Here is a 26,583-nt window from a genome sequence, read left to right on the forward strand (position 1 = left end):
ATTAATTATTTTCATTAACATATAATGAATCATCAGGCTTACACACTTCACAGCACTCACCATAGCACATACCCTTCCCAATGCCCATAATCCAACCACCTTCACTCTTTCCTTCCTTCCCCCAGCAACCTTCAGTTTATATTGTAAGATTAAGAGTCTCTTATGGTTTGTCTCCCTCCCGATCCAATCTTTTTTCATTTTTTCCTTCCCTACCCCCCAAACCTCCTGCCCTGCCTCTCAAATTCCTCATATCAGAGAGATCATATGATAATTATCTTTCTCTGACTTATTTCGCTCAGCACCATACCCTCTAGTTCCATCCACATCGTTACAAATGGCAAGATTTCATTTCTTTTGATGGCTGTGTAATATTCCATTTTATATATATATCAACCACATCTGGACATCTAGCTTCTTATACTAATCTTTTTGTATGAAGCTGCCAATCATAATGGAGTAGTAGGGCCCATCCTAATGACTTCATTTTAACTTAGTCACATCTTTAAAGACCCAGCTCCAAATATATGCACATTCTGAGGTGCTAGGGATTAGAATTTCAAAATATGAATTTGGGTGGATAGGAGGACACAATTTTCATGACTGCTTCCAAATCTGTTTTTATAAGCCAGACTTTCTGCAATGTCATTCTTAGATATCTTTCTACTTTCTAGACATCTTTTCCAAAATATTCTACACATGCCTCAGATTTATAAATTGATCTCCATTCTCTGATCTATTGAATGGAATCTGTTTAAATCAACCATAAATTTAAGAGTCCTTCTGGATTCTTCCTTTTTCATGTATTACATATAGCCAGTCATTAAATATTAACCCCTATTGCCACACATTTACTCTAAGTCTTCATCACCAATCCACTAGTTTGTTATAATAGACTTTTACTTCTTGTTCAAGATTGTTTTTTATTAAATAGAAATTTTCAAACTTGAAAGTTAAAGGTCCACCTTCATTTTTTTGCATGTGTATTATCTAGTTTTCCCATTACTATTTGCTAAGAAAATTGTTCTTTTCCCCATTGAGTTGTCTTGGCATCCTTGTCAAAAATCATTTGACTATGTAGTGAGGATTTATTTCTGGATTCTCTGTTCTCTTTTATTGGTCTATATGTCAGTCTCTGTTGCCAGTAGCACACTTGTTTGATTATTATAGACTTATAGTAAATTTTGAAATTAGCAAATGTGAGACCACCAACTTTGTTCTTCTATTTGAAGATTATTTTGGCTATTTGGGGTACTTTGATATTCCATGTGAATTTTAGGGTGAATTTTTCTGTTTTCTACAAAAATGTTATTGGGATTTTGATAAGGATTGCATTGAAGCTATTGGTCAATGTAGGTAGTATTGGTGTCTACTAATATTAAGTCTTCTAGTCCTTGAACATAGGATATTTCTTATTGTTTCTATCTTTGATTTCTTTCAGCCATATTTTGTAGTTTTTAGCATACAAGTCTTTTGCTTCCTAGGTTAAATTTATTCTGAAGTATTTTATTATTTTTGATGCTACGTATCAGGGAATTTTAAATTTTTATTTTTCTTATTATAATCATCCCTTATATACACATTTTGTACTGGTAAAACCAAACACACAGGCTGGCCTATGGGCCAAATACCCATTTTGCTCTGGGTTGCCGGTCCCACAGACTGCCACACTGAAAGATTTAAAATAACTTTATAGTTTTAGAAGCTGCTGTATTGTGTGGGCTGAAATGATTATATGAATCAATACTGAAGTGCTACTCATGACCACACTGACCAAAACGAAGATTATTAACTTTATGTTCCTAGAATCCTTCTCATTGCATTTATTGAAATGATTTGGTAGACATCCTGGGGCTGCCGATATACAGGGCCTATGAAGCACTTGTGGGAAGCTCTCTCCTGTCAGAAGACCCTTTAGAAATAGCAATTAGATTAGAAATTTTTCAGTAGCATATTATTTGAGAAATTTTAATTAGTACTTTATTAAAGGTAAACTTAAAGTACAAAGGTTGAACTTTTCTAAGTATAAGGATTTAATTTTGCTATACAAAATTAAACTGAAACTTTATACTCATAAATTGGCAAAAATTTAGGAGAGTTTGTATCTTTTGCTGTTTCTTATTGCTAGGAGAAATTCTTTAGAAAAGAATCTGGTATCCTATATTAAAATAAAAAATACATATTTCCTTCTATGAAATTCCATTTCTGGGAATTTATCCCAAAGAAATAAAAGCACTAATGCATAAAGACATAAGTTTAAAAATGCTTATGGCATCATTGTTTTTTGTGGCTAAAAGTTAAGTACAAAGTTAATGTTCAGTCAGTACTGTTATCAGTCAATACACTATGGTACATTTATCCTGTGAAATAATTTGTAGTGATTTAAAATTATGAATTAGATTTATACCAGATAAATAGAAAAGATTTCCATGGGGATTTTGTTGAGGAAAAATAAGAAGAATATATATGATACTCCATTCTTGTAAAACCAGCAATAGCAAAATGAATAACCCTTGATGTATATGTACAGATGATATACATGTACATATATATACACATGCATAGGATCATATAATTAGAGATATATTTAAGGACACACTATAGACTATTAACTTTATTTTTGAGAAATTGAAAAACAAAACAAAAGGCACAAAACCCAAAAATGCTTCAATGTCATGTTTGTCTAAATTATATGTAAGTTGGTTATATATGTAAAGATGTTAAATAAGAAAATAGAAGTATCTCAAAAACCACAAAATCAAATTCTTTATTTTTGAGAGTTAACTAAGCATAAATGTATAATTTTGGTTTGTTTTGTTTCTACAGTAATTCCACTGAATGAAGAAGTTCTAGTGACATTAGGAAAAGAAGAGGTAAGTCACTTAATCAGTCTGCAGTAACCCTAATTAACTTATAAGTGTTTGGGATTCATGATATAAGTAGGATGAATCTACTTTAAAGCCATATTGATTTTTTATTTTGATTTTATGTTTTATTGGATGGAATATTTTAAATGACTTGAATTTTGTTTCACCAATTTGTATACAGAACTGTTATTAGTACTTAATAGTAAACTTTATTCTTTTTCTTAATTTTCAGTTGATTAAACTCCTCATAATAAAAGCATAAACATTAAACATAGTTAAATGATGATAATATACATCTGTTCTTCTCAAAACTTAACCTACATATCAATAAAGACATTTTTTAACATGTAAGTCCATTAGGTCAAACAAGAATTATAAACAAGGTTGTAATGCATGGAAAGAAATAAGTATCTGTGTGTCAAGAGAATTAGACAGGGATGAAAAGATATCTGGCCTACAGAGTTGAAAAAAGTCTTGGGATTTGAAGGAACCTAATACCTCAGTATTCAAGGTTCAAGTCCAAAGCTAAAAACAAGATTTCTTTAACAGCAGAACATGACTGTCAGGCTTTCTTTCTTCTAATCAGGCAGCTAACTTTTTACTCCCATACTTAGAAAATGAAGGTATTGGATATGGAGACACTAAACTACTGAGGCTCTGGACTCAGAGATACCAGGTTGGGTGTTTAGTAGGGTTGGTGTGCAGGTCAAAAGTCAGAAAGATCATTACTGTGTGGTGGAAGTACCAGCTCCTTCTCCAGAGGTCTTACAATCTATTATAAAATAACCTCAGACTGGAGATAAAATAATCTTCTCTGGAAAATCTAAACGGCTTAAGAAAAATGATCCGTAAGTGTTAGTATATGGGGTTCTCAGTGAAAAAGCAGGATTGGTGTACATTGAAAAATCTCATTCCTACACAGAGTTTTTAGTATTTCTGAGTTTTAAATGTAAATGTCCAGCCAATGGTCATCAGCATTTGTGAATGCCTCTAAATGGAAAGGCAGAAACCCTAAACAACTGACAAAGATGAACCTTAAGGAAGTAGAGATAATTCAGGGAACAAAGAACTTAATAATATCTTCGGAAAGACAAAAGTTTTTTGATTAAAAAATAGCGGGAGGGGTCTCTGGGTGGCTCAGTCATTAAGCATCTGCCTTTGGCTCAGGTCATGATCCCAGGGTCCTGGGATCAAGCTCCGCTTCTGGCTCCCGGCTCAGCAGGAGGCTTGCTTCTCCCTCTCCTACTACCCCCTGCCTATGTTCCCTTCTTGCTCTTTCTCTTCCTCTGTCAAATAAATAAATAAAATCTTTAAAAAAAAATAATGGGCACCTGGGTGGCTCAGTTAAGTGTCTGACCCTTGATTTAAGCTCTTGTCATGATCTCAGAGTCATGAGATCTACCCCCATGTTAGGCTCCTCACCCACTCATTGGAGAGTCTGCCTGAGATTCTCTCTCTCTCCCTTTGCCCCTCCCCCTGCTTGTGCATGTGTGCTCACTCCTTCAAATAAACAAATAAATAAATAAATCTTTGAAAAAAAAAATAATGGAACATCAACTTAAGAAAAGTACTACTTCATACCCCCTTGACATTGCTAAAGTCAAAAGACAGACAATAACAAGTATTGGTGAAGATATGGAGAAATTAGAACATTGATAAACTGCTAATGGGAGAATAAAATAGTGCAGCCCCTTTGGAAAACAGTCTGGTAGTTCCTTGGAAGATGAAAGAGTTGCTATTTGAACGAGTAGTTTCACTCCCAGCTGTATACCATAGAGAAATGAAAATAAGTGTGTGTCCACACAAAAACTTAAACATAGCAAAATTTTTCTTTTTTTTTTTTTTAAAGATTTTATTTATTTATCAGAGGAGAGGGGGAGAGAGCGAGCACAGGCAGACAGAATGGCAGGCAGAGGCAGAGGGAGAAGCAGGCTCCCTGCTGAGCAAGGAGCCCAATGCGGGACTCAATCCCAGGACGCTGGGATCATGACCTGAGCCGAAGGCAGCTGCTTAACCAACTGAGCCACCCAGGCGTCCCGCAACATTTTTCTTAATGGCCAAAAAGATTAAACAACCCAAATATTCATCAACTGATGAATAGAGAAATGTGATATGCCTATACAGTGATGTACTATTGTCTAAAATAATGAATTACTTTATGTCCTAATATAGGTGTATCTTGACAACATTGTGCTAAATGAAAGAAACCAGTCACAAAATATTGCATATTATATTATTTCACTTATATGCAATGTCTGTAATAGGCAAATCCATAGAGACAGAAAGTAGGTTGTTGCTTATTGATTAAGGCTGGATGATTGGAGAGGAGATAGTAACTGCTAATGGATATTGCTAACAGGTTTACTTTTGGGATGATGAAAATGTTCTAAAATAGATTGTGGGGATGTTTGTACGACTCTACAAGTACAGTAAAAATAACTGAATTATACACCTTAAATGGGTACTGTGTTGTATGTGAATTGTATCTCAATGAAGCTGTTATTTTGAAAAGGACAAATCAGAATAAGAGCCTTTCTAAATAAAAACATAATACCTGAAATAAACACAAAAATGTTGGTAGTGATAGTCATGGAAATCTCCTACAGAGTAAGGATGGCAAAAAAAGAAAACAACTGGAATAACAGAAGATAGTAGAACTATAATATCAACTCAGAAGTACAGAATAAAACCAGCAGAGGTTCCAAAATTAAAAAAAAAGAAAGAAAAGGGAAGGAAAGAAACCTAAATAATATATGAACATTTTCCTAGAATGGAAAATAAAGATTCTTTTTCATGTTGAAATGATCCACCAGATTTTCAGTATCATTAATTAAAAATGACATGATATAATGATGCATTGTAATTTTTCCCTTTGGTAGCAGTCCTTAGCTAGCAACTCTGGTTTGAACTGGCTGAAATTCAAACGATGCAGTACCAGCATTGGCCTTAACATTCTGCTTTCATTTTAACTATTACAGATAAAAATAATAAAGAGATTGAATATTTAGCTTGTTTGTTTCTCTTGTTTGTTTCTTGTATTTTATATCTCCTTATGCATCCTGTCAGCCAACTTATGCATCCAGTCAGCCAACTGTCTGAGAAATTTTATGTCCATTTCTAAATTCCCACACTACTTCTGCTTATAAATATTGATCATGGTCCAGCTGTTGTCTTCTATCTTTGTTGACTGGGTAAACATCAGGTGCCAGGTTCCTCATTCTCTGCCCCATTATCCTTCTTCTTCCCATAGAGTGCTTTCATTATGTTTTGGTGAGCCAAGGTCAGTATAGCAAAATCCCACTTTTGATGCCATCTGTTGTCAGGGTTTTCCCTAAGACCACTCTGATTTCGTTGATGGGCACACAGGAGTCAGAGAAGCTATTGTACTTATGGTTACAGTTCGTTATAGTGAGAAGATACAGATTAAAATGAGCAAGGAAAACACAGATAGGCTAAGCTTATAGTAATCTTTTCCCAGTGGAGTTGATAAATTTGTTTATAATTCTCCTTGAAACTGAGTACACAACACGTACAAAGTATTGTCATGTAGGGAAGTTCACCTGGGACTTATCTAGAGTTTTTATCAGTAGTCAGTCACTATGTTTAAGGGGCTTCCTTGACTGACCTCTCCTACTCACACTTCAGCCCTCAGAGCAAAACTGCATTCACCATAAATCACATAGTTAGAATAAACTCTCTGATCAAACTGGTGCCAACTGTGGCTTGAACTCACAACACCAAGATCAAAGGTTGCATGCTCTACAGACTGAGCCATCCTAGCACCCTGAATAAACACTCCGATGAGACATAATATTCTAAGGCCTCAAAGCTCATCCTTTAGGTGTCCACAAGGGACCTGTCCTGAAAGCAGGCCCTTCTTGGTAATGTGCAGGTGTGCACCCTTGGATTGCTCAGTTAACTCTTTCCTGTACACTTATCTTTTTATTTTCTTAACAGTATCTTTAAAAAAAAGTATGTTACTAAATGTTCCATGGGCAGCTTACTGAATTGACTGAGATTCTATAGTTTAATTTGAGGAGTATTGACATCTTTAGCTCAGGGATCCATGAGACCTGTATGATCTCTGTATTTACTTGGGTCTCCATCTATTTAGTATTTTTAAGATTTATCTCATCAGTGTTTTATAATTCATTATATCAAAGACTAAAAAAGAAAAAAGACATTTTACTGTTCCAGTGAATTCAGGAAGAATAAATAACAAAATTCAATATTAATTCTTTATTTTTTTTAATTTTTATTTTTTTAAGCAAACTATCCCATATGTGAGACTTGAACTCATGACTCCAAGATCAAGATTCTCTTACTCTACTGGTTGAGCAAGCCAAGCATCCCAATTCATGATTTTTTAAAAGACTTAAATTGTAATAGAGGTGTACAGGTCTTACACATTTTTGTCAAGTTCATCCCTTTGGTACTTCATATTTTTTTTTTAAAGATTTTATTTATTTATTTGACAGACAGAGATCACAAATAGGCACAGAGGCTGGCAGAGAGGAGGAAGCAGGCTCCCCGCAGAGCAGAGAGCCCGATGTGGGGCTCGATCCCAGGACCTGAGATCATGACCCGAGCCGAAGGCAGCGGCTTAACCCACTGAGCTACCCAGGCGCCCCTGGTACTTCATATTTTTGATGCCATTAAAGTGGTATCCTTTTTTCACTTGTCAATTATTTAATCCTGATACATACAAATACAATTAATATTTATATATTGATCTTCTACTAGTGAGTCTGAAAAACCCCTTTATTCTAGTGGCTTTTTTGTAAATGTTGTAGGATTTTCTACATAGCTAGTTATGTCATCTGAGATCAGAGGAAATTATATTTTATTCCTTTACAGCTGGATGCCTTTCATATCCTTCCTTCTTTCCTTCCTTCCTTCCTTCCCTTCCTTTCTTTCCTTCTCATGAGCAAGAGGGGCAGAGGGACAGGGAGAGAGACTCTCTAGCAGACTCCATGCTGGGCACGAGGCTGGACTCGGGGTTGGATCTCACAGCCCTGAGATTGTGATCTGAGCTGAAACCAAGAATCAGGTGTTTAACTGACTGTGCCAGCTAGGTGCCCCTACATGCCTTTCATATATTTTTCTTGGCTTATTGTACTGTTCTAGAAGATTTATTTAATTTTTTTAGAGATTTATTTGAGAGCAAGAGAGTGCACTAGCAGAGGGAGAGGGAGAGAATCTCAAGGAGACTCCCCACTGAGTGCAGAGCCCAACACAGCTCAGTCTCACAACACTGTGATCATGACCTGAGCAGAAACAGAGGCGGTGGCTTATCTGACTGAGCACCCAGGTGCCCATGGAATATTTAGTAACATACTTAATGAAAGTGGTGAGAATGGACATTTTTTCCCTTGTTCCTGACCTTAGTGGATAGCATTCACTCTTCCATCATTTAAGTGTGATGTTAGTAGTAGGTTTTTTATAGATTCCCTTAATTAAGTTGAGGAAATTACCTTCTATTACAATTTATGGAGTCTTTTCCAAAATCATGAATTATTATTGAATTTTGTCATTTATTCTTCAAAATTCATTGAGAAGATTTTTTTTCTATTTTAGTCTATTGATATAAAAATTACATTAGTTTTAAAAACATGGGATATTATATTAGTTTCAGGTATACAATATAATGATTCAATAATTCTATACATGTTTTAGTCCTCTTCAAGATAAGTACACTCTTACTCCCCTTTATCTGTTTTCCCTATTGCTCCATACACCTCCTCTCTGGCAACCTAGTGTGTTCTCTATATTTAAAGACTCTTTTTTTCTTTGTTCTTTAGTTTCTTGAATTTCACATGTAGGTGAAATCATATGGTTATAGTCTTTCTCTGCCTGATGTCTTTTGCTTAGCATTATCCCCTCTAGATCCCTTCATAACTGTTTCAAATGGCAAGATGATAGCAAATATATACCACATCTTTATCTGTCTATTGAAGGGCACTTAGGTTACTTTCAAAAAATCTTGGCTATTGTAAATAATGTTACAGTAAACTTAGGGTTATATATATATATATCTTTTCAAATTAATGTTTTTGTTTTCTTTGGGTAAATACCTAGTAGTAGACTTACTGGATCATATGGTGATTCTATATTTAATTTTTTGAGGAACCTCCATACTGTTTTCTACAGTGGCTGCGTCCATCTGCTTTCTCACCAATAGTGCTTAAAGATTCCTTTTTCTCTACATCCTTGTCAACTTTTGTATTTTCTTGTGTTTTTGATTATAACCATTCTGATAGTTATATAATGATACCTCACTGTGGTTTTTAAAGATTTTTTTTTTTTTAATTTGACAGAGAGAGATCACAAGTAGGCAGAGAGGCAAGCAGAGAGAGAGAGAGAGAGAGAGGAGGAAGCAGGCTCCCTGCTGAGCAGAGAGCCCGATGCGGGACTCGATCCCAGGACCCTGAGATCATGACCTGAGCCGAAGGCAGTGGCTTTACCCACTGAGCCACCCAGGCGCCCCCTCACTGTGGTTTTAATTTGTATTTCCCTGATGATTAGTTATGTTGAGCACCTTCATGTGTTTGTTGGCCATCTGTATGTCCTCTGTTTTTTTGTTTTAAGATTTTATTTGGGAGAGAGAAAGCGAGCACGATAGGAGGCTGGGGGTGGCACAGAGGGAGAGGAACAAGCCTACATAGGGAGCCCAATGCAGGACTTGACCCCAGGACCCCAGGACCCTGACCTGAGCCAAAGGCACACATCTAACCTACTGAGCCACCCAAGCACCCTGTGTGTTTTCTTTGGAAAAATGACTATTCGGGTCCTCTGCCCAGTTTTAATTGGATTATTTATTTTTGTTGGTATTGAGTTGTGTAAGTTCTTTATATAGTTGGATATGAACCCCTTATTAGAGCATTTCCAAATATCTTCTCCCATTCAGTAAGGTTTTTTGATGGTTTCCTTTATATTTTGGTGTGGTCTCAGTAGTTTAATTTCACTTTTGTTTTCCTTGTCAGAGGAGACACAGCCGGAAAAATATTTCTATGGCTGATGTCAATGAAATTTCTATGGTTGCCTGTGTTTTAGAAATTTGACGGTTTTAGGTCTTTCATTAAGGTGTTTAATCCATTTTGAGTTTATCTTCTGTATGGTATGAGAACGTGGCCCAATTTCATATTTTTGCATTTAGCTGTCCAGTCTTCCCATCCTTCTTCCCATTTGTTGAAGAAATGGTCTTTTTCCCATTGTATATTCTTGCCTTCTTTGTTGTAGATTAATTGACCATAACAGCATGGATTTACTTCTGGACTCTATATTCTGTTCTATTGATCTATGTATCTGTTTTTGTGCTATGCCGTACTGTTTTGATTACTACAGCTTTATAGTATATCTTGAAATCTGGGATTGTGAAACCTCCAGCTTTTGTTTGTTTACAATATTGTTTTGGCTATTTGGGGTTTTTTGGGGTTCAAAAATTTGAATTTGGGGTTCAAAAAATTGAATTCCTAAGAAATTAGGATGATTTGTCCGAGTTCTGTGAAAACTGCCGTTGGTATTTTCGTAGGGATTGTGTAAATCAAATTCAATCAAAAAATTGAATTGAATTTGGGGTTCAAAAAATTGAATTCCTAAGAAATTAGGATGATTTGTCCGAGTTCTGTGAAAACTGCCGTTGGTATTTTCATAGGGATTGTGTAAATCTGTAGATTGCTTTGAATAGTATAGACATTTTTTTTTAACAATATTGATTTTTCCTAGAAGAAACTCTTTTTTTTTTTTTTTTAAGATTTTATTTATTTTTCTGACAGACAGAGATCACAAGTAGGCAGAGAGGCAGGCAGAGAGAGGAAGGGAAGCAGGCTCCCCGCTGAACAGAGAGCCCGATGTGTGGCTCGATCCCAGGACCCTGGGATCATGACCCAAGCTGAAGGCAGAGGCTTTAACCCACTGAGCTACCCAGGCGCCCCGCTAGAAGAGACTCTTAATCTCAGGAAGCAAACTGAGGGTTGCTGGAGTGGAGGGGGATGGAAGGGATGGGGTGGCTGGGTGATGGACATTGGGGACAATATGTGCTATGGTGAGCACTGTGAATTGTGTAACATTGATGAATCACAGATCTGTACCCCTGAAACAAGTAATATATTATATGTTAATAAAAAATAAAAAATTTTGTTTTTTTCTGCCCATGAGCATGCAATACCTCTCCATTTGTTTGTGTCATTTTAAATTTCTTTCATTATTGCTTTATAGTTTTTGGAGTATAGATCTTTCACCTCCTTGATTAAATTTATTCTTAGGTATTTTATTGTTTTTGGATTTTGGATTAGATTGTTTTCTTAATTTCTCTTTCTACCACTTCATTATGAATGTATAGATATGCAGCAGTTGCTGTATATTAATTTTATACGATGACTATGCAAATTAATTGACTTGTTATATTAGTACACTGATTTTTTTTTTTTTTTAAGATTTTATTTATTGGGATGCCTGGGTGGCTCAGTTGGTTGGACGACTGCTTTCGGCTCAGGTCATGATCCCGGAGTCCCAGGATCGAATCCCAAATCGGGCTCCCAGCTCCATGGGGAGTCTGCTTCTCCCTCTGACCTTCTCTGCGCTCATGCTCTCTCTCACTGTCTCTCTCTCTCAAATAAATAAATAAGATCTTTAAAAAAAAATAAAGATTTTATTTATTTATTTGACAGAGAGAAATCACAAGTAGTCAGAGAGGCAGGCAGAGAGAGAGAGAGAGGGTAGTAGGCTTCCTGCTGAGCAGAGATCCTGATGCGGGACTCGATCCCAGGACCCTGAGATCATGACCTGAGCTGAAGGCAGCGGCTTAACCCACTGAGCCACCCAGGTGCCCAGTACACTGATTTTTTAAAAAATTATATTACCTGCTTAACCATATATTCTTAGGGTAAACCCACTTTGCTTAATCTTTTTTATTTATTGATGGATTTCATTTAGTAAAACTTTATTAAGATTTTCTGTGTCTATGTTAATGAGAGATAGTAATCTGTGGTTTTCTTTTCTTGTGACATCTTGGTCAGACTTTGGTATCAGGCCTAACAGAATGAGTTGAGAAGTATTCTCTTTTCAAAAGAGTTTGTATAGAGTAAATATTATTTATTCCTTAAATGTTTGTTAGAATTCACAGATGAGGGACGCCTGGGTGGCTCAGTTGGTTGAGCAGCTGCCTTCGGCCTGGGATCGAGTCCCACATCGGGCTCCTTGCTCAGTGGGGAGCCTGCTTCTCCCTCTGCCTCTGCCTGCCATTCTGTCTGCCTGTGCTCACTCTCTCCCCGTCTCTCTCTCTGATAAATAAATAAAATTTTTTAAAAAAGATTTATTAAAAAAAAAAAAAAGAATTCACAGATGAAGCCATCTAGGCCTAGAGTTTTCTTTGTGGGAAAATTTCTCGCCACAAATTCAGTTTTTTTATGGCTAGTTAGGTTTTTCTCTGAATAAGTGGTGGTTTGTGTCTTTTAAAGAGTTTGTCCATCTCCTCTAATTTGTTATATTTATTCAGTTTGTTCTTAATATTCCCGTATTATCATTTCAATGTTTATAGTATACATGTAACCTCTCTCATTCCTAATGTTATTAATTTTTGTTCTTTTTTCCTGTTGTAATTAGTGTGGGTAATTATGATGACCACCTCAAAGAATCAGCTTTGGGTTTCATTGATTGGGTTTCATTGACCCCTCACCCCCAATTTTCTTCTTGTTTGTGTTACTTTTTATTCAATATACTTTTATATTTTATTTGTTCTTTTTGTTATGGTGGAAGCTGTCCTTAATTTGAGTGCTTTTTTTTTTTTTTTTTTAGATTTTATTTATTTATTTGAGAGAGAGAGAGCATGAGCAGGAGGAGGAGTAGAGGGAGAAGCAGACTGATGAGCTGATGAGGGGTGGGAGAGCTCCATCCCAGGATCCTGTGATCATGACCTGAACAGAAGGCAGATGCTTGAGGGACTGAAGTACCCAGCTGCCCCAAGAGCTTTTGTTTTTCTAATATAGGCTTTTATTGCTGTACATTCTCATCCAAGTACTGCTTTTGCTTCACCCCAGAAATTGTTATTTTGTTTTTATTTTCAAGTAGTGCATAATCCTTTTTTTTCTCATAGATTACTTGTTTGACTCATGGATTTTTTTAGAAGTATGTTTTTAATGTTTAAGTGTTTGCAGATTTTCCAGTTACCTTTCTATTATTTATTTTTAATTTAATTATATTGTTAGTTCATATTTAATATAATATCAGTGTGGTTGCTCTGAAATCTTTGTACTTGATTTTTCTTTCCTATTTGTATTACCTTTTCTCTGTTCCTGTTTTCCTCTCTTTCCAATTTCTTGACTTCTGTAGTTTTGAAAATCATTCTATTTTATTTATACTATTGGTTTACTGGTTAGTCCCCCCCCCTTTTTGTGGTTGCTATAAGGTTTATGATATACATCTTTAAATTATCACTGATTTAGATGTGTAAAAAGCTAATGGAAACCCTTGACATCAGAAGAAAGGAATATTAGCTAATATGTTCTAGAAACAAAAAGATACTAGAAAAAACTCCAGATGTTATTGTAATTTTCTATAGCCACACAGTCTTCTTTGATGTTTCTCAAATACGTCATACATGCTCTTGCCTCAGTGCATTTGTACCTACAGTTTTCTCTGCTTGGAACATTCTTTTGCTAGAAATGGTCATGTCTTTCTTATCTCATGTCTTCTTTATCTGCTGCTCTACTGTTAAGCTGATCAGAGAGATCTCTCTATGTCATACTACCTAAAAGAGCCATTCCTATTCCTCATGTCTGTCTGTGTTCCTATTTTGACTTATTTTTCTTCATGATACTGATCACTTACTGGAGTTTATATATTTGTTTGTCTCAGTTCTCCTCTTTGTTCATCTTTGAATTCCTGACTCCTTCAACAATGCCTGGTAGTCTACGATCAATATATATTTGTTAAATGAATGATAATCATTTGTGTCTGCTTTTGTATAGTTTCCTTAGAAAAGAGACCTAATCTAACTGATTACTGAAAACTTATTTTTTAATCATCTTTCAGTATCAAAATGTATTGCTCAAAACTACTTCTTACGTTTTTGAATTTAACAAATGAAATGTTATAAAGAACCTAGTATCTGCTGTATATTTTCCTTTCAGGCTTACTGGTGGGCTTTTTTGCTCTTGATTTCTGACTATCTATCCTAAACAATTAATGTAAATTTCACTCATTAAAAAATATAACTATTTATAGGATTATAGATTAAGCAATTTGAATTATTTTGTTCTAGTTCCAAAAATTGAGACATGATCTTGAATTGGTACTCTCTACTATTCAATCAAAGAATGAAAAGTTAAAGGAAGACTTGGAAAGGTATAACTATATTATATTACCTTTAATCACTGATATATATTGAATTGGTATTAATGTTTTATTTGACTGTGTTGGTATTGTTTTTCCATGTTTAAAGGGAGCAACAGTGGTTCGATGAACAACAACAGATACTGGAATCTCTTAATGTACTACACAATGAATTGAAACATCAGGTTTTGACATTTTCTGAATCCAGGTATTTGTATTCTAATTTTTTGAAATAGGAAAAAGTTATTTTTTTATGTTACATGAAATATGTACATGAAAAGAAGGGAAATTTTACTAGAAATTGTGAATTTTACTTTAACTTTTGCTTGTTGTTAGTTACATTTGATTAATGACTTGATGGATAGTTTCCCTGCATGTTAAATAGAAAGTTTTACTTACTTTTTTTTTTAAGATTTTATTTATTTATTTATTTGTCAGAGAGAAAGGGACAGAAAGAGCCCATTAGTAGCGGGAGGAGCAGGAGTAGCTGCAGAGACACAGGAGCATGGAGCATGGAGCCTGATGCAGAACATGATCCCAGGATTCTGGGATCATGACCTGAGCTGAAGGCAGACGCTTAACCCACTGAGCCATGCTGTGGTCCTGAGATTTGTACTTTCATAAAGCTAGTCATTTCGTTTGAACAAATGAAGTTTGAACAAAGTGTTTGGTCAACTTCATGAGTTACCAGTTACATATATTTATGGATTTTATCAGTAAAATATTTCTCTTAATTTTTAAAATATCTATTAGAATCTTTGGTGAGCTGAAAACTAAAATGCATGATATAAAAGAATATAAGGAGAAGCTCTTGGTTACCTTGGGTGAGTTTCTGGAAGATCATTTTCCTCTGCCTGATAGAAATGTTAAAAAGAAAAAGAAAAAGGTAAGTTTTAGAGAACATATTCATGTAGATATTTATATATGATGCTGTTTCACACAAGTTCAAATGTAAATTTTCTGATAAATTTTTGTAAGTTTATTATATACATTTCAAAGAAACACATAGATACATGTACAGAAATATTTCATATTATAATATTGATTGAAAATATTATAATTCTAGTTGATAATATTGATAGTTCAATAAAACAGGATTAAATGCGTTTTTAAATATTTACCCATATGGCAGGGAGAAAAAATAAACCTTTTAAAAATAATATATTGAACACTACCAGAAGAGTTACTAAAATGCTCACAATTTATTGTTAAATGGATAAAACATAGCTAACTAAATTTTATGAGTCTAATCTGTAACAAAAAAATGTAATAGCACCTACGTCTGGGAGCTAGGATTTTAGGTGAGATTTGTTTTTGTTTTTGTTTTTACTCTTTTCCAAACTTTCCATGGTGAGCATGTGTAAATTTTTAAAATCAAAAGATAGCTGTTAGTTATTGTAAGTAGAATATTTTACTAGTTGTTATGATGGAATAAAACTTTTCTACAAAAGTTAGAAATTATTTTATTTGGTGACACAAGACTGGGAACAACTACTTTAATTCCTTTTTTAGAAACAGTATATAGTATGAATAAATAGAACTTGTGGGAGTAGGCATTGAAACCAGCACCAGAATAATCTTTCTAAAAATGTGTATTTTAATCATTTTTCAACATAAAACTGATGGCTCCCTACTAGATGAAGGCTATAAAGTATAGAGTAATGGATTTGACTGTCTATCTCTTTAGCCTCCTGTCCAGCCATTCTTTATTTATCTCTTGCATTAATCTGTTCAACTATACACTCTAGTCCCAGCAAGTATGCAATGACCTGTCTCTTTTCGTGCCTTATACGTTTTATTCCATCAGCTTACAAAACACTTCCTATCTGATGAGGTTAGCAAATTCTTACCTAAGAATCAAACATCATCTTTTGCATGAAGTATTTTTTTTAGACTTATTTATTTATTAGAGAGAGAGTGTGTGTGGCAGTGGGAGGGGGAGGGGAGAGGGAGAGAGAAACTTAAGCAGTCTTCTGGCAGAGCGTGGAGCCTGACATGGGGCTTGATCTCATGACTCTGGGATCAAACCTGAGCCGAAAACCAACAGCTGGATGCTTTGGGTGCCTGAATGGCTCAGTTGGTTAAGCATCTGCCTTTGGCTCAGGTCATGATCCCAGAGTCCTGGGATCGGACCCCACATCATGCTCCCTGCTCCTCTGGGAATCTGCCCTTTCCTTCTCTCTCTCCCTCTCTCTCAAAAAAAAAAAAAAAAAAAAGAGTTGGACACAACTGCGTGACTCAGGCATGCCCCTGTGTGGAGTATTAAGTGAAGTTTATGTGTCATTTTATTACCATTTGTCACAGGATTTTGTAGTGATCATTTATGTCTATCTCTCTGTTCACCCACCATGCACTCTGAGCTCCTTGATGTGTTGATTTCATCTTTGTAGGTCTATTATCTTGCATATGTATTATAGTACCTTCTGAGTTCATATTTATTCAATGACTATGAGTATACTAGGAAAAGGATTTTCTTATAATCTGTATTTGTTATTCTTCCCTTTCTTCATTGTAACTATTAGGAGGCTTTACATATTTTATGGACTATGTCTCCCATTCTATCCATTGTTATTTATACACTTGTTCATTTCTAAAATTATTGACAGCCTTCTGTTAACCATTTCATTAAGTTCAGAATTCCCTACCTCTTAATGATCATAATCCTACAATAACTCAGTGATATTTTCTGATTTCAGTCTTGCCTTCAACATTTTTTAAAAATTTCTCAAACTTCTCCAGTAATAGAACCAGAGGTTTTGAGGGATTCTAAAAGGGAATCATTGATCACCAGAAGCCATCATGGATTTGTTAAGTTGTATTTAATAAACTTACTTTTTTTTTTAAGATTTTATTTATTTATTTGGCAGAGAGAGATCACAAGTAGGCAGAGAGGCAGGCAGAGAGAGAGGAGGAACAGGCTCCCTGCTGAGTAGAGAGCCCGATGCGGGGCTCGATCCCAGGACCCTGAGATCATGACCTGAGCCGAAGGCAGAGGCTTAACCCACTGAGCCACCCAGGCGCCCATAAACTCACTTTTTTTAAATGAAGTGTATGATCTGTTGATACATGTTATAAAATGATAGATTACTTTCTCTCTTTTTTTTTTCTCTTTCTCTGTCAAGCAGTAATACTGGATGTATTAACTGACTCAATCTGCCTTAATAAAATACTACAGATTAAATGGTTTCAATGAAAGATTTTATTTTCTCACTGTTCTGGAAGCTGTAAGTCCAAGGTCAAAATGTCACCTGGGTTGATTTCTGCTGAGGCCTTTTTCCCTGGACAACCATTTCTTGCTGTTGTCCTCATGTGGCCTTTTCTCTGAGAGTAGAGTACTCTCTGGTGTCTCTTTTTCTTAGAAAGACACCTGTCCAGCTGGATTAGGATACCACCATTATGGTCACATTTAACTTTAATTACTTCTTTAAGGGCTTCATCTCCAAATGTAGTCACCCTAGGGGATGGGACATGAACTTGTGAATTTTGAGAGGCACAGTTCCATCCATAACACTGGGCTTTATCATTCAAAGATATGTACAAAAAGAAAAACTTGAATCCCTTCACCACATCATTAACATTAGGTGAACATTCTAGGACCCCAAGACCATGACCTGAGCCCAAGATACCCAGGTGCCCCCAGATCAATGTAGTTTTGTATAGGCCAGTATAAAATAAGTATTACGTGTAATTTTACTGAATTTGATAGAAAAATGAGTAAGGATGATTTATTTAACTCAGATAAATATTTCTTTGCTTCAAATGATTTTAATTCTGGAGAGATCCCTAACATAGAGAAAACAAATTATGAAAAACATTATAAAAAATTGTAATATGCTTTTAAATTTCATCTTTCAATTTTAGACAGCATTCATTGACTCCCTGCTATGAAAGATGAGGAAATTAATGTTCCTCCTCCTATATCTTCATTACAATTTGTTATTTATTTTAATTTTTGGCAGGTTTATAGCATTTTTATTCTGTATTATATCGGATTAGATGTATTGATTTTGTACTGGATGCTATGCTTTATCATCTTTTAACATTTGAGTTTTTAATTTTAACTAGTTTGATTTGATGGATTTCTTTGATAAGTAAATTGGTCAAGTAGAATTCCTCGGCATTTTATTTCTGAGGTTCTTGAATGATGAAAATACTTTGTTTGCTTTTATAGTCAAAGGATATTTTCAGCACATTAAAAAAAAAAATAAGATCTGGTAGGGACTGCTCCATTCTTCTGAAATAGAATGTGCTGTGGAGTTCTGAGGTAAGCCTCTAGATGCCTCAAGTACATATCTGAAGAGTTCTTTGTCTTTGAACTTCAGTAATTTAACAGAGATACATCACAATGTTGATCATTCAATATTAGTTTTACTTTTAAGTTGGCATTGTTTTTAGGGACAGATTTAGGTTACATTTCATTTCATGGAAATTTTATTTTATTATGTCATACTGTTTTTTGTATCTTTTTTAAAAACATATAAAATATTATTTGCTCCAGGGGTACAGGCCCTTTTTCATATCTTTATGTTGAAATATTTTTTTTTCTTGGTTTGCTCTCATTATATTTTTCCTCTGCTTTTTCTTTGTCTCAAACATTTATATTTTAATCTGTGCTTTGTAGCTGCTTATTTCTGTATCAGTTCTTTAATTCTGTTTTCATCACTACTGAAAGCTGCTTTTTTTAACTACTCTTATTTAGTAAGGTATTAGAGGTCAGGAGATTTTGAGATCCAGTTTTACTATCTTTACTCAGGAATCACATTTATTTTTACTCTTTCTTTAGTATATTTGTACTTACATAAGACTTTAATTTTTTTTAATTAAGATTTTACTTATTTATTTACTTGAGAGAGGGTGAGAGAGAGAGAGAGCACGAGCGGATGAAGGGCAGAGGGAGAAGCAGACTCCCCACTGAGCAGGGAGCTCAATGTGGGATACGAGCCTTATCTGGGGTCTGAGCCCGATGCAGGGTCTGAGCCCAATGTGGGGTGGGAGCCCAGGAGTCCAAAATCATGAGCTGAGTAGAAGGCAGATGGTTAACCAACAGAGCCACCAGGGGCCCCTACATAAGACTTTTTATAAGGACTTCCCAGTAATCTTTGACTGGTATGGGAAAATACTAGTCGTCATTATAGTAGGTGACTTTGTAATTAATTACATGTCTGAACTCAAGCTGCTGATTAGAATTAGTATTATCTTGGAAGGAGATTTCTAGCAGACCCCCTTTAGATCCTTGTGCTATTGATTTTTTTTGTTGTTGTTTTTGGTTTTATTTTGTTTTTGTTTTTTGTGGGTTTTTTTGTTTTGTTTTGGTTTTTTTTTTTTTTTTTTTTTTTTGTACAATGAGGTGTTTATGTTAAAGCATAGGGACAGGACCTGTGGGTATGAAGAGATGTCCTATGAAATATTTTAATTTTTATTTTTATTTTTTTTTAAGATTTTATTTATTTATCTGACAGGGAGAGATCACAAGTAGGCAGAGAGGCAGGCAGAGAGAGAGTGGGGAAACAGGCTCCCCACTGAGCAGAGAGCCTGATGCAGGGCTTGATCCCAGGACCCTGAGATCACGAACCAAGCCAAAGGCAGAGGCCTAACCCACCTAGCCGCCCCGAGATGTCCAATGGAATATTTTAAATAGGAGTTTATATAAATAGATAGAAGGCATGGTGATGAAAACTTGCAAATGATAAGGAACTAAGGGAGCTAGATAGTAAATATACTGGATGACAGAATTAGGACTGTATTTTTCAGTTGGCTGGAACAAGGCTAAATAAAATGGGGATAATATTTAGTGGAGGTACTTAGAATATCTTTCTTGGTTTTAAAACACTGAGGAATGAAGGAAACCTGTCTTAGCTAGATGTATGAAAGAAGCTTAGGCATTTTAGATAATAGTCAGCAGGGCAAAATAGATGTCCAAAAGCTGATGATGAGTAAATGTGATGAATAAAATTCCAGCACCTGTAAGTATGGAAGTGAATCTTCCTTTTCATCTTTGCTCTTTAAATCACACTTGTAGGGTGCCTGGGTGGCTCAGTGGGTTAAGCCGCTGCCTTCGGCTCGGGTCATGATCTCAGGGTCCTGGGATCGAGTCCCGCATTGGGCTCTCTGCTCAGCCGGGAGCCTGCTTCCCTCTCTCTCTCTCTGCCTGCCTCTCCATCTACTTGTGATTTCTGTCAAATAAATAAGTAAAATCTTTAAAAAAAAAAAATAAATCACACTTGTATCATGTGGAGACTGGATTGAAAAAGAAAAAACAAGATAAATTAAACACATTTAGAGAACACCCATGATATGAGGGGCTGCAAGGCTATGGCTTATGAAAAATAATTGAAGGGACTAATGATGATTAATATGGTGAAAACTCAGGGCTCATAATGCCTGTTTTCAAATATTTGAGGGGTTCTTGGATCGGATTGGAATGGGATTTATTCTCGGTCATTCCAAGGAAAAAGGAAGCAGTGAGTTGATTTAACATTAGGAACTGTCAAGAACTATTGAAAGTTGAACAAGGCTCCCTGCGAAGGAAGTTTCCTGTCCTGAAGCTGTATAAATACTATTTGGAATGCCATTTTTTTGAGATATTTTGATTGGAGAGTTGAAACATTAGACTTTCAATAACATGAATATATATATTATGTATAATATAATTTATCCATTATATATTTGTAGATAGTTTGAATTGTGTATCTTCTTGTAATTGCAAAAGATTTCAGTCTCTTAGAGGTTGTTTGAACTTTGTTTTTATGAACCTGTTTAATACAAGCAGATTGTTTACTTTCAGAATTCTTTTAAAATCACCTAATTAAAAATATTTGGTTTTGGTATACTTGGTACCATAGCAGTTAAGAAATATTACATTTAAAAATTTTTTTGATAACTGTAGTCTAATCTGCCATTGGCATAATTAAGTTGTTAATTTTTTGTTATTCACATTTCTGTCAAAGAAAAACATTCAAGAATCAACTGTACAGCTGATAACACTGCATGAAATATTAGAGGTAAGTGTTTTGTGTAGTTCTTTTGTCTTCAAGATTTCTTTTAATTAGTGATTTCTGAACGATTATACATAGGGTCAAAGCAGAAAATACTGCATAAGTTCTTAAGTATACTAAAGTTTATTAAATATATTTATATTAACTTATCTTTAGTATAAGACTGGGTCTGTTTTTTATACCTTACTAGAAGGAATATTGTCATTTTTTATTTTTTATTTATTTATTTTTTTGAAAGATTTTATTTATTTATTGACAGAGAGAAATCACAAGTAGATGGAGAGGCAGGCAGAGAGAGAGAGAGGGAAGCAGGCTCCCTGCTGAGCAGAGAGCCCGATGCGGGACTCGATCCCAGAACCCTGAGATCATGACCTGAGCCGAAGGCAGCGGCTTAACCCACTGAGCCACCCAGGCGCCCCAGGAATATTGTCATTTTTTAAAAGAACACAAAATTGGGGACTAGCCCTTAATCATATTCCCAAGATTATTACTTAAAAAAAATTTTTATGATGTTATTTAGTATTTACACAGTGAAACCCTATGCTTTTACATGGATGGAATCTTTAGTTAGCATCTCTATTCTATCTGAACTACATGTTTGAGTTTAAGGTTTTTTTCCACAAAGTTGCAGAAACTTATTCACAGTTTTAAATATGTTTCCATTTATTAATATCTGTAGTGTTTTTTAAAGAAAGAAAATTATTTAAGTTAATACATAGAAATTATAACAAGCAATTATTCAAAATGAAAAGAGATTAACATTCTTTGGTAAACAAATTTTTAATGTTTTATTATAACTGTATCACTTTTTTACTAAGTATGGTATATCTTAAATGATATTTTTTCCTAGATTCTTTTAAATAGGTTATTTGATGTTCCACATGATCCATATGTCAAAATTAGTGATTCTTTTTGGCCACCTTATGTTGAGCTGCTCCTTCGTAATGGAATTGCCTTGAGACATCCAGAAGATCCAACCCGAATAAGATTAGAAGCCTTCCATCAGTAAAAGATGGTCTCTTTTTTACAGTACTTAACGAATCTTGTCATTTAAGGATAATAGAAACACTGAGGATTTACTTGGATAAAGAACATTATTTGCAAATCAAAGTACGTAGTCCCTCTTCCTTTTATCCATAAAATGGTATGTGCCATCTACTATTCATTTATACATGGTTCTTTCAATTCAGTCAGTGCTTTGGTGTTTTCAACCGTATGGAAAAGAATGCAAGTAAAAACTATTCTAGACTTAATCATTCTAAAAATTTTGATATACCTTCTGCAGTATTCTTTGGGAAATTATTTGTTAATTTATAATATTGCTTGTGTAATTTTTTCCTTTTGAAATTTATGACAAGTTATTTTATGCATTTTGCGTTCCATTTGGTGCTTATATCTTTAAATTTAGGAATTATAATGGAAAGTCCATGTAATTTGCAGGTAGTTTTTAAATTGAGAATATCTGATGTAGATGGAGTACATAATTTAAAAGTATGTAGTCATTCTGTTCCATAAATCCTGCCTTATTTCTGGATTTGTTAAAAATTGGAACAGAAAAAACTAATGGGTTAGGTAAAGTGAAAACTATATTTTAGTATGTATTATATAACAAGCAATACTATATATTAAATCATTCTTAATTCTGGTATTGTTTAAAAAAAATTGTGTTCATAAAATGTTGTTGTTGTTAATTCCTCATGACCTTTCTATAAATAAAATTCTCTTATCTAAAAATCTCTAGCTTTTCTGGTGATGTGGCATGATATTATAATAAATTAATTAAATAGATTTTTTCATAGGTTAAAAAATGAGGATATTATAAGACTCATTCAAGATTATAAACAAGCTAAACTAGAGAATTCCAAATCCTTTTAGTATCATTAGTTTTCTAAGAGGACTTAGTATGTACTTTTATATTTGAAAAAGCTTTCTAATATTTATCATCCATAATTCTTTCTTACCTTACTTTAATTTTTTTTAAGTAAGCAAATACTATTTTGAGTATATCTTATCCCTTTTAGAGAAAATACAAATACTGTTACATTTCAGAGAATGTTAAGTTCTTTTATGGGAAGATGACATATAAAGTACCTTGCTAGAATACTCCAATTCAGGTCAAAGGAATGAGTATCTTTTAAGTTCTTGAAGTTACTGAAGAAGGGAGAAATGTTTAGTTGGTATAAACCTGACAATAATTCTACAAAGTAGGTAGTACTGTAGTCCATGAACTTCTTTGTGTTGCAAATTACAGAAAGAAATAGATAAAGCAGTAAACATCTTGCTTTATTGGGTGAGTCTTCATTTCACATTTTACTCATAAAGATAATGGTTAGAATCTTTTGAGTCCAGTATCTTATAGAAGATATTTAAGAAAACTATAATGATTACATCCTATTTCTTCTTACAGACTTCTTACATAGCAAGATTATTTGCCCACTTTTGAGCTCAATTATAAACAAAGTAAGTTAGAGTAGAATTAGTCTTGATTTATATTCCATCTCAGCTTAGTTCTTGTAAGCTTTCTGTGGTTTTGAGAATATTAGAGAAAATGTTTCCAAGTTCTGAGGACCTTTATGTATTTTCAGTTTCATTGCTTTAAGATAATTACTGAAATCTATTAATACTTAGAATTGCTTTTTATTTTACTGACTCTTAAATATGATCATGCAAAATATCAGAAAGTAATACCACATTCTAACTTTCCCACACCATATGGTGATGTTAGCTTAATTTAAAAACAAAAAATTGGGGGCGCCTGGATGGCTCGGTGGGTTGAGCCGCTGCCTTCAGCTCGGGTCGTGGTCTCAGGGTCCTGGGATCGGGTCCTGCATCGGGCTCTCTGCTCAGCGGGGAGCCTGCTTCCTCCTCTCTCTCTGCCTGCCTCTCTGCCTGCTTGTGATCTCTCTCTGTCGAATAAATAAATAAAATCTTAAAAAAAAAAAAGTGTTAAAAACAAAAAATTGTTTTAGTCTATCAGAAAATATATTTAACTTTGTTATTGGTTGATGTGTATGTATGGACTGATTTGGAAGAAATTATATCTCTGGTCAATAATTCAATCCATTTGAATATGACTCATTGAGACTTCAGTTCTATATGTTTGTACAACTGTATTAACATTCCTGATACCCTATTGTCTTTAATTTTCTGTTGTATTTATTTAGCTAACTATTAGTTCTTTTTTCACTCTAACATATATTTGGATCAGATGTTTCTAAATAACATTTTTGCACATCAACACTTTGAAATCAAGACATTTGATCTTATTAATGTGTTAAAAAATAAGCATATATATTACATAACACAAAATGTTTCTTAATATATTGACAACTATTTCACTATGATTTTTTAAACTAGGTATAATTGACATACATTTTATTAGTTTCAGGTGCACAACATAATGATTTTTTTTTGTATATATTGCAAAATGACCACCACAACATCTGTCATCATAGTTAACAAATTTTTTTCTTGTGATGAGAACTTTTAAGATCTATTCTCTTTGCAAGTTTCAAATATGCAGTACAGTATTAACTATAGTCCTCATGCTGTAAATGACTTCTTTTCTTTTATTTATTTTAATTATGTTAGCATATAGTACATCATTCATTCTTGATATAGTATTCCACAGTTCATTGTTTGGGTATAACACCCAGTGTTCCAGGCAATACATGCCCTCCTTAATACCCATCACTGGGCTAACCTATTGCCACTGCTCCAAACCCTCAGTTTGTTTCCAAGAGTCCATAGTCTCATGATTTGTCTCCCCCTCCGATTCTCCCCAATTCATTTTTCTCTTCCTCCTCCTAATGTCCTCCATGCTATTCCTTATGTTCCACAAATAAGTAAAACCATATGATAATGGGCTTTCTCTGCTTGACTTATTTCACTTAGCATAATCTTTTCCAGTTCCGTCCATGTTGGATATTCATCCTTTCTGATGGCTGAGTAATATTCCATTGTATATATGACCATATCTCCTTTATCCATTTGTTTGTTGAAGGGCATCTCAGCTCTTTCCATAGTTTGACTATTGTGGACATTCCTGCTATGAACATTGGGCTGCATGTGGCCCTTCTTTTCACTACATTTATATTTTTGGGGTAGACTTCTTTATTTTATAACTGTAAGTTTGTACCTTTTAACCCTCTTTACTCATTCTGCCTACTCTCTACCCCACCCCTGCCTCTGGGAATGACCAATCTGTTGCTTTGTATCTATGAGCTTGTTTTATTGTTTTTAGATTACACATATAGGTGAGTGAGATCATATGACCTATGACTTTTTCTCTGACTTTTTCATTTAACATAATGCTCTCAAGGTCCATCCTTGTCACAAATGGTGAATTCCATTCATTTATATAGATGAATAATATTCCATTGTATTTATATGCTACCTTTTCTTTATCTGTTCATCCGCTGATGGATCCTTAGGTTTCTTCCATATCTGGGCTATTGTCAATAATGCTTAAGTGAACATGGCGTTGAATATCTTTTTGAGTTAGTGCTCTTTGTTGTTTTTACCAAGAATTATACTTTTCAATTCTATATAACATCCTTTATTTGAAAGTGAAGTTAGGTTAATGGTAAGTGTATATTGTAAACTCTAGGGCAATCACTAAGAATATTTTCAGTATAATTGATATGCTAAGACAGGAGAGAAAATAGAATCATGTAAAATCTCTCCATTAAAACTAGAGGAGACAAAAATGGAAAACAAAGGGAACAAAACTTGGTGGCTGGGTGGCTCGGGGGGTTAAAGCCTCTGCCTTCAGCTCAGGTCATGATCCCAGGGTCCTGGGATCGAGCCCCGCATCAGGCTCTCTGCTCAAGCGGGGAGCCTGCTTCCCCTTCTCTCTCTGCCTGCCTCTCTGCCTACTTGTGATCTCTGTCTGTCAAATAAATAAATAAAACCTTAAAAAAAAATGGAAAACAAAGGGAACAAAAGCAATGAATAGAAAATGGTAACAAACATGGTAGATATTACTCCAGATAATAATTATTTAATAATCATTTTGAATGTGCATGGACTAAATACACCAGTTCAGGAAAGACTGTCAAAGTGGTTAAAAATAGAAGACTCAGACTGTTTTCTGCAAGAAACCCATCTGAAATATAAGGATTCAGATCAAAAATAAAGGGACGGAGAAAGATATGCCATGCTAACATTAATCAAAAGAAACCTGGACTTAGCTACATTAATTTGAAAAAAACAGAATTCAAAGCAAGGAAAATGATACGGGATTCCAAGGAACTTTGCATACTGATAAAGCTATCAGTTCTCCCAAAAGACGAAATAATCTTTAATGTGTATGCATCTAACTTATCAGAATATAGAAGTCAAAAACTAATAGAACTGCAAGAAGAAATGGATGAATTCACAGTTATTGTTGG

General features: G+C 34.6%; 1 protein-coding gene across 4 annotated transcripts in view; it reads left to right on the forward strand.

The window, feature by feature from the left end:
* Positions 1–22,300, forward strand: part of CENPK (centromere protein K) — a 40,892-nt gene extending 18,592 nt beyond the window's left edge. For 3 of the 4 annotated variants that reach the window (XM_004764553.3, XM_045075283.1, XM_004764554.3), the window contains 6 exons: positions 2,824–2,870; positions 14,125–14,207; positions 14,305–14,403; positions 14,949–15,081; positions 21,143–21,196; positions 22,041–22,300. In XM_004764553.3, coding sequence (XP_004764610.1) covers positions 2,824–2,870; positions 14,125–14,207; positions 14,305–14,403; positions 14,949–15,081; positions 21,143–21,196; positions 22,041–22,199 — 575 coding nt within the window. In that variant the 3' untranslated portion in view covers positions 22,200–22,300. Of the gene's footprint in view, positions 1–2,823; positions 2,871–14,124; positions 14,208–14,304; positions 14,404–14,948; positions 15,082–18,366; positions 18,460–21,142; positions 21,197–22,040 lie in introns of all 4 variants that reach the window. The other variant, XR_006605318.1, reaches the window with a different exon arrangement.
* Positions 22,301–26,583: the final 4,283 nt, after the last annotated feature.

Source organism: Mustela putorius, unplaced genomic scaffold (assembly GCF_011764305.1).
Source record: "Mustela putorius furo isolate JIRA1106 unplaced genomic scaffold, ASM1176430v1.1 tig00000145_pilon_pilon_pilon, whole genome shotgun sequence".
In the NCBI taxonomy this organism is placed as follows: Eukaryota; Metazoa; Chordata; class Mammalia; order Carnivora; family Mustelidae; genus Mustela; species Mustela putorius.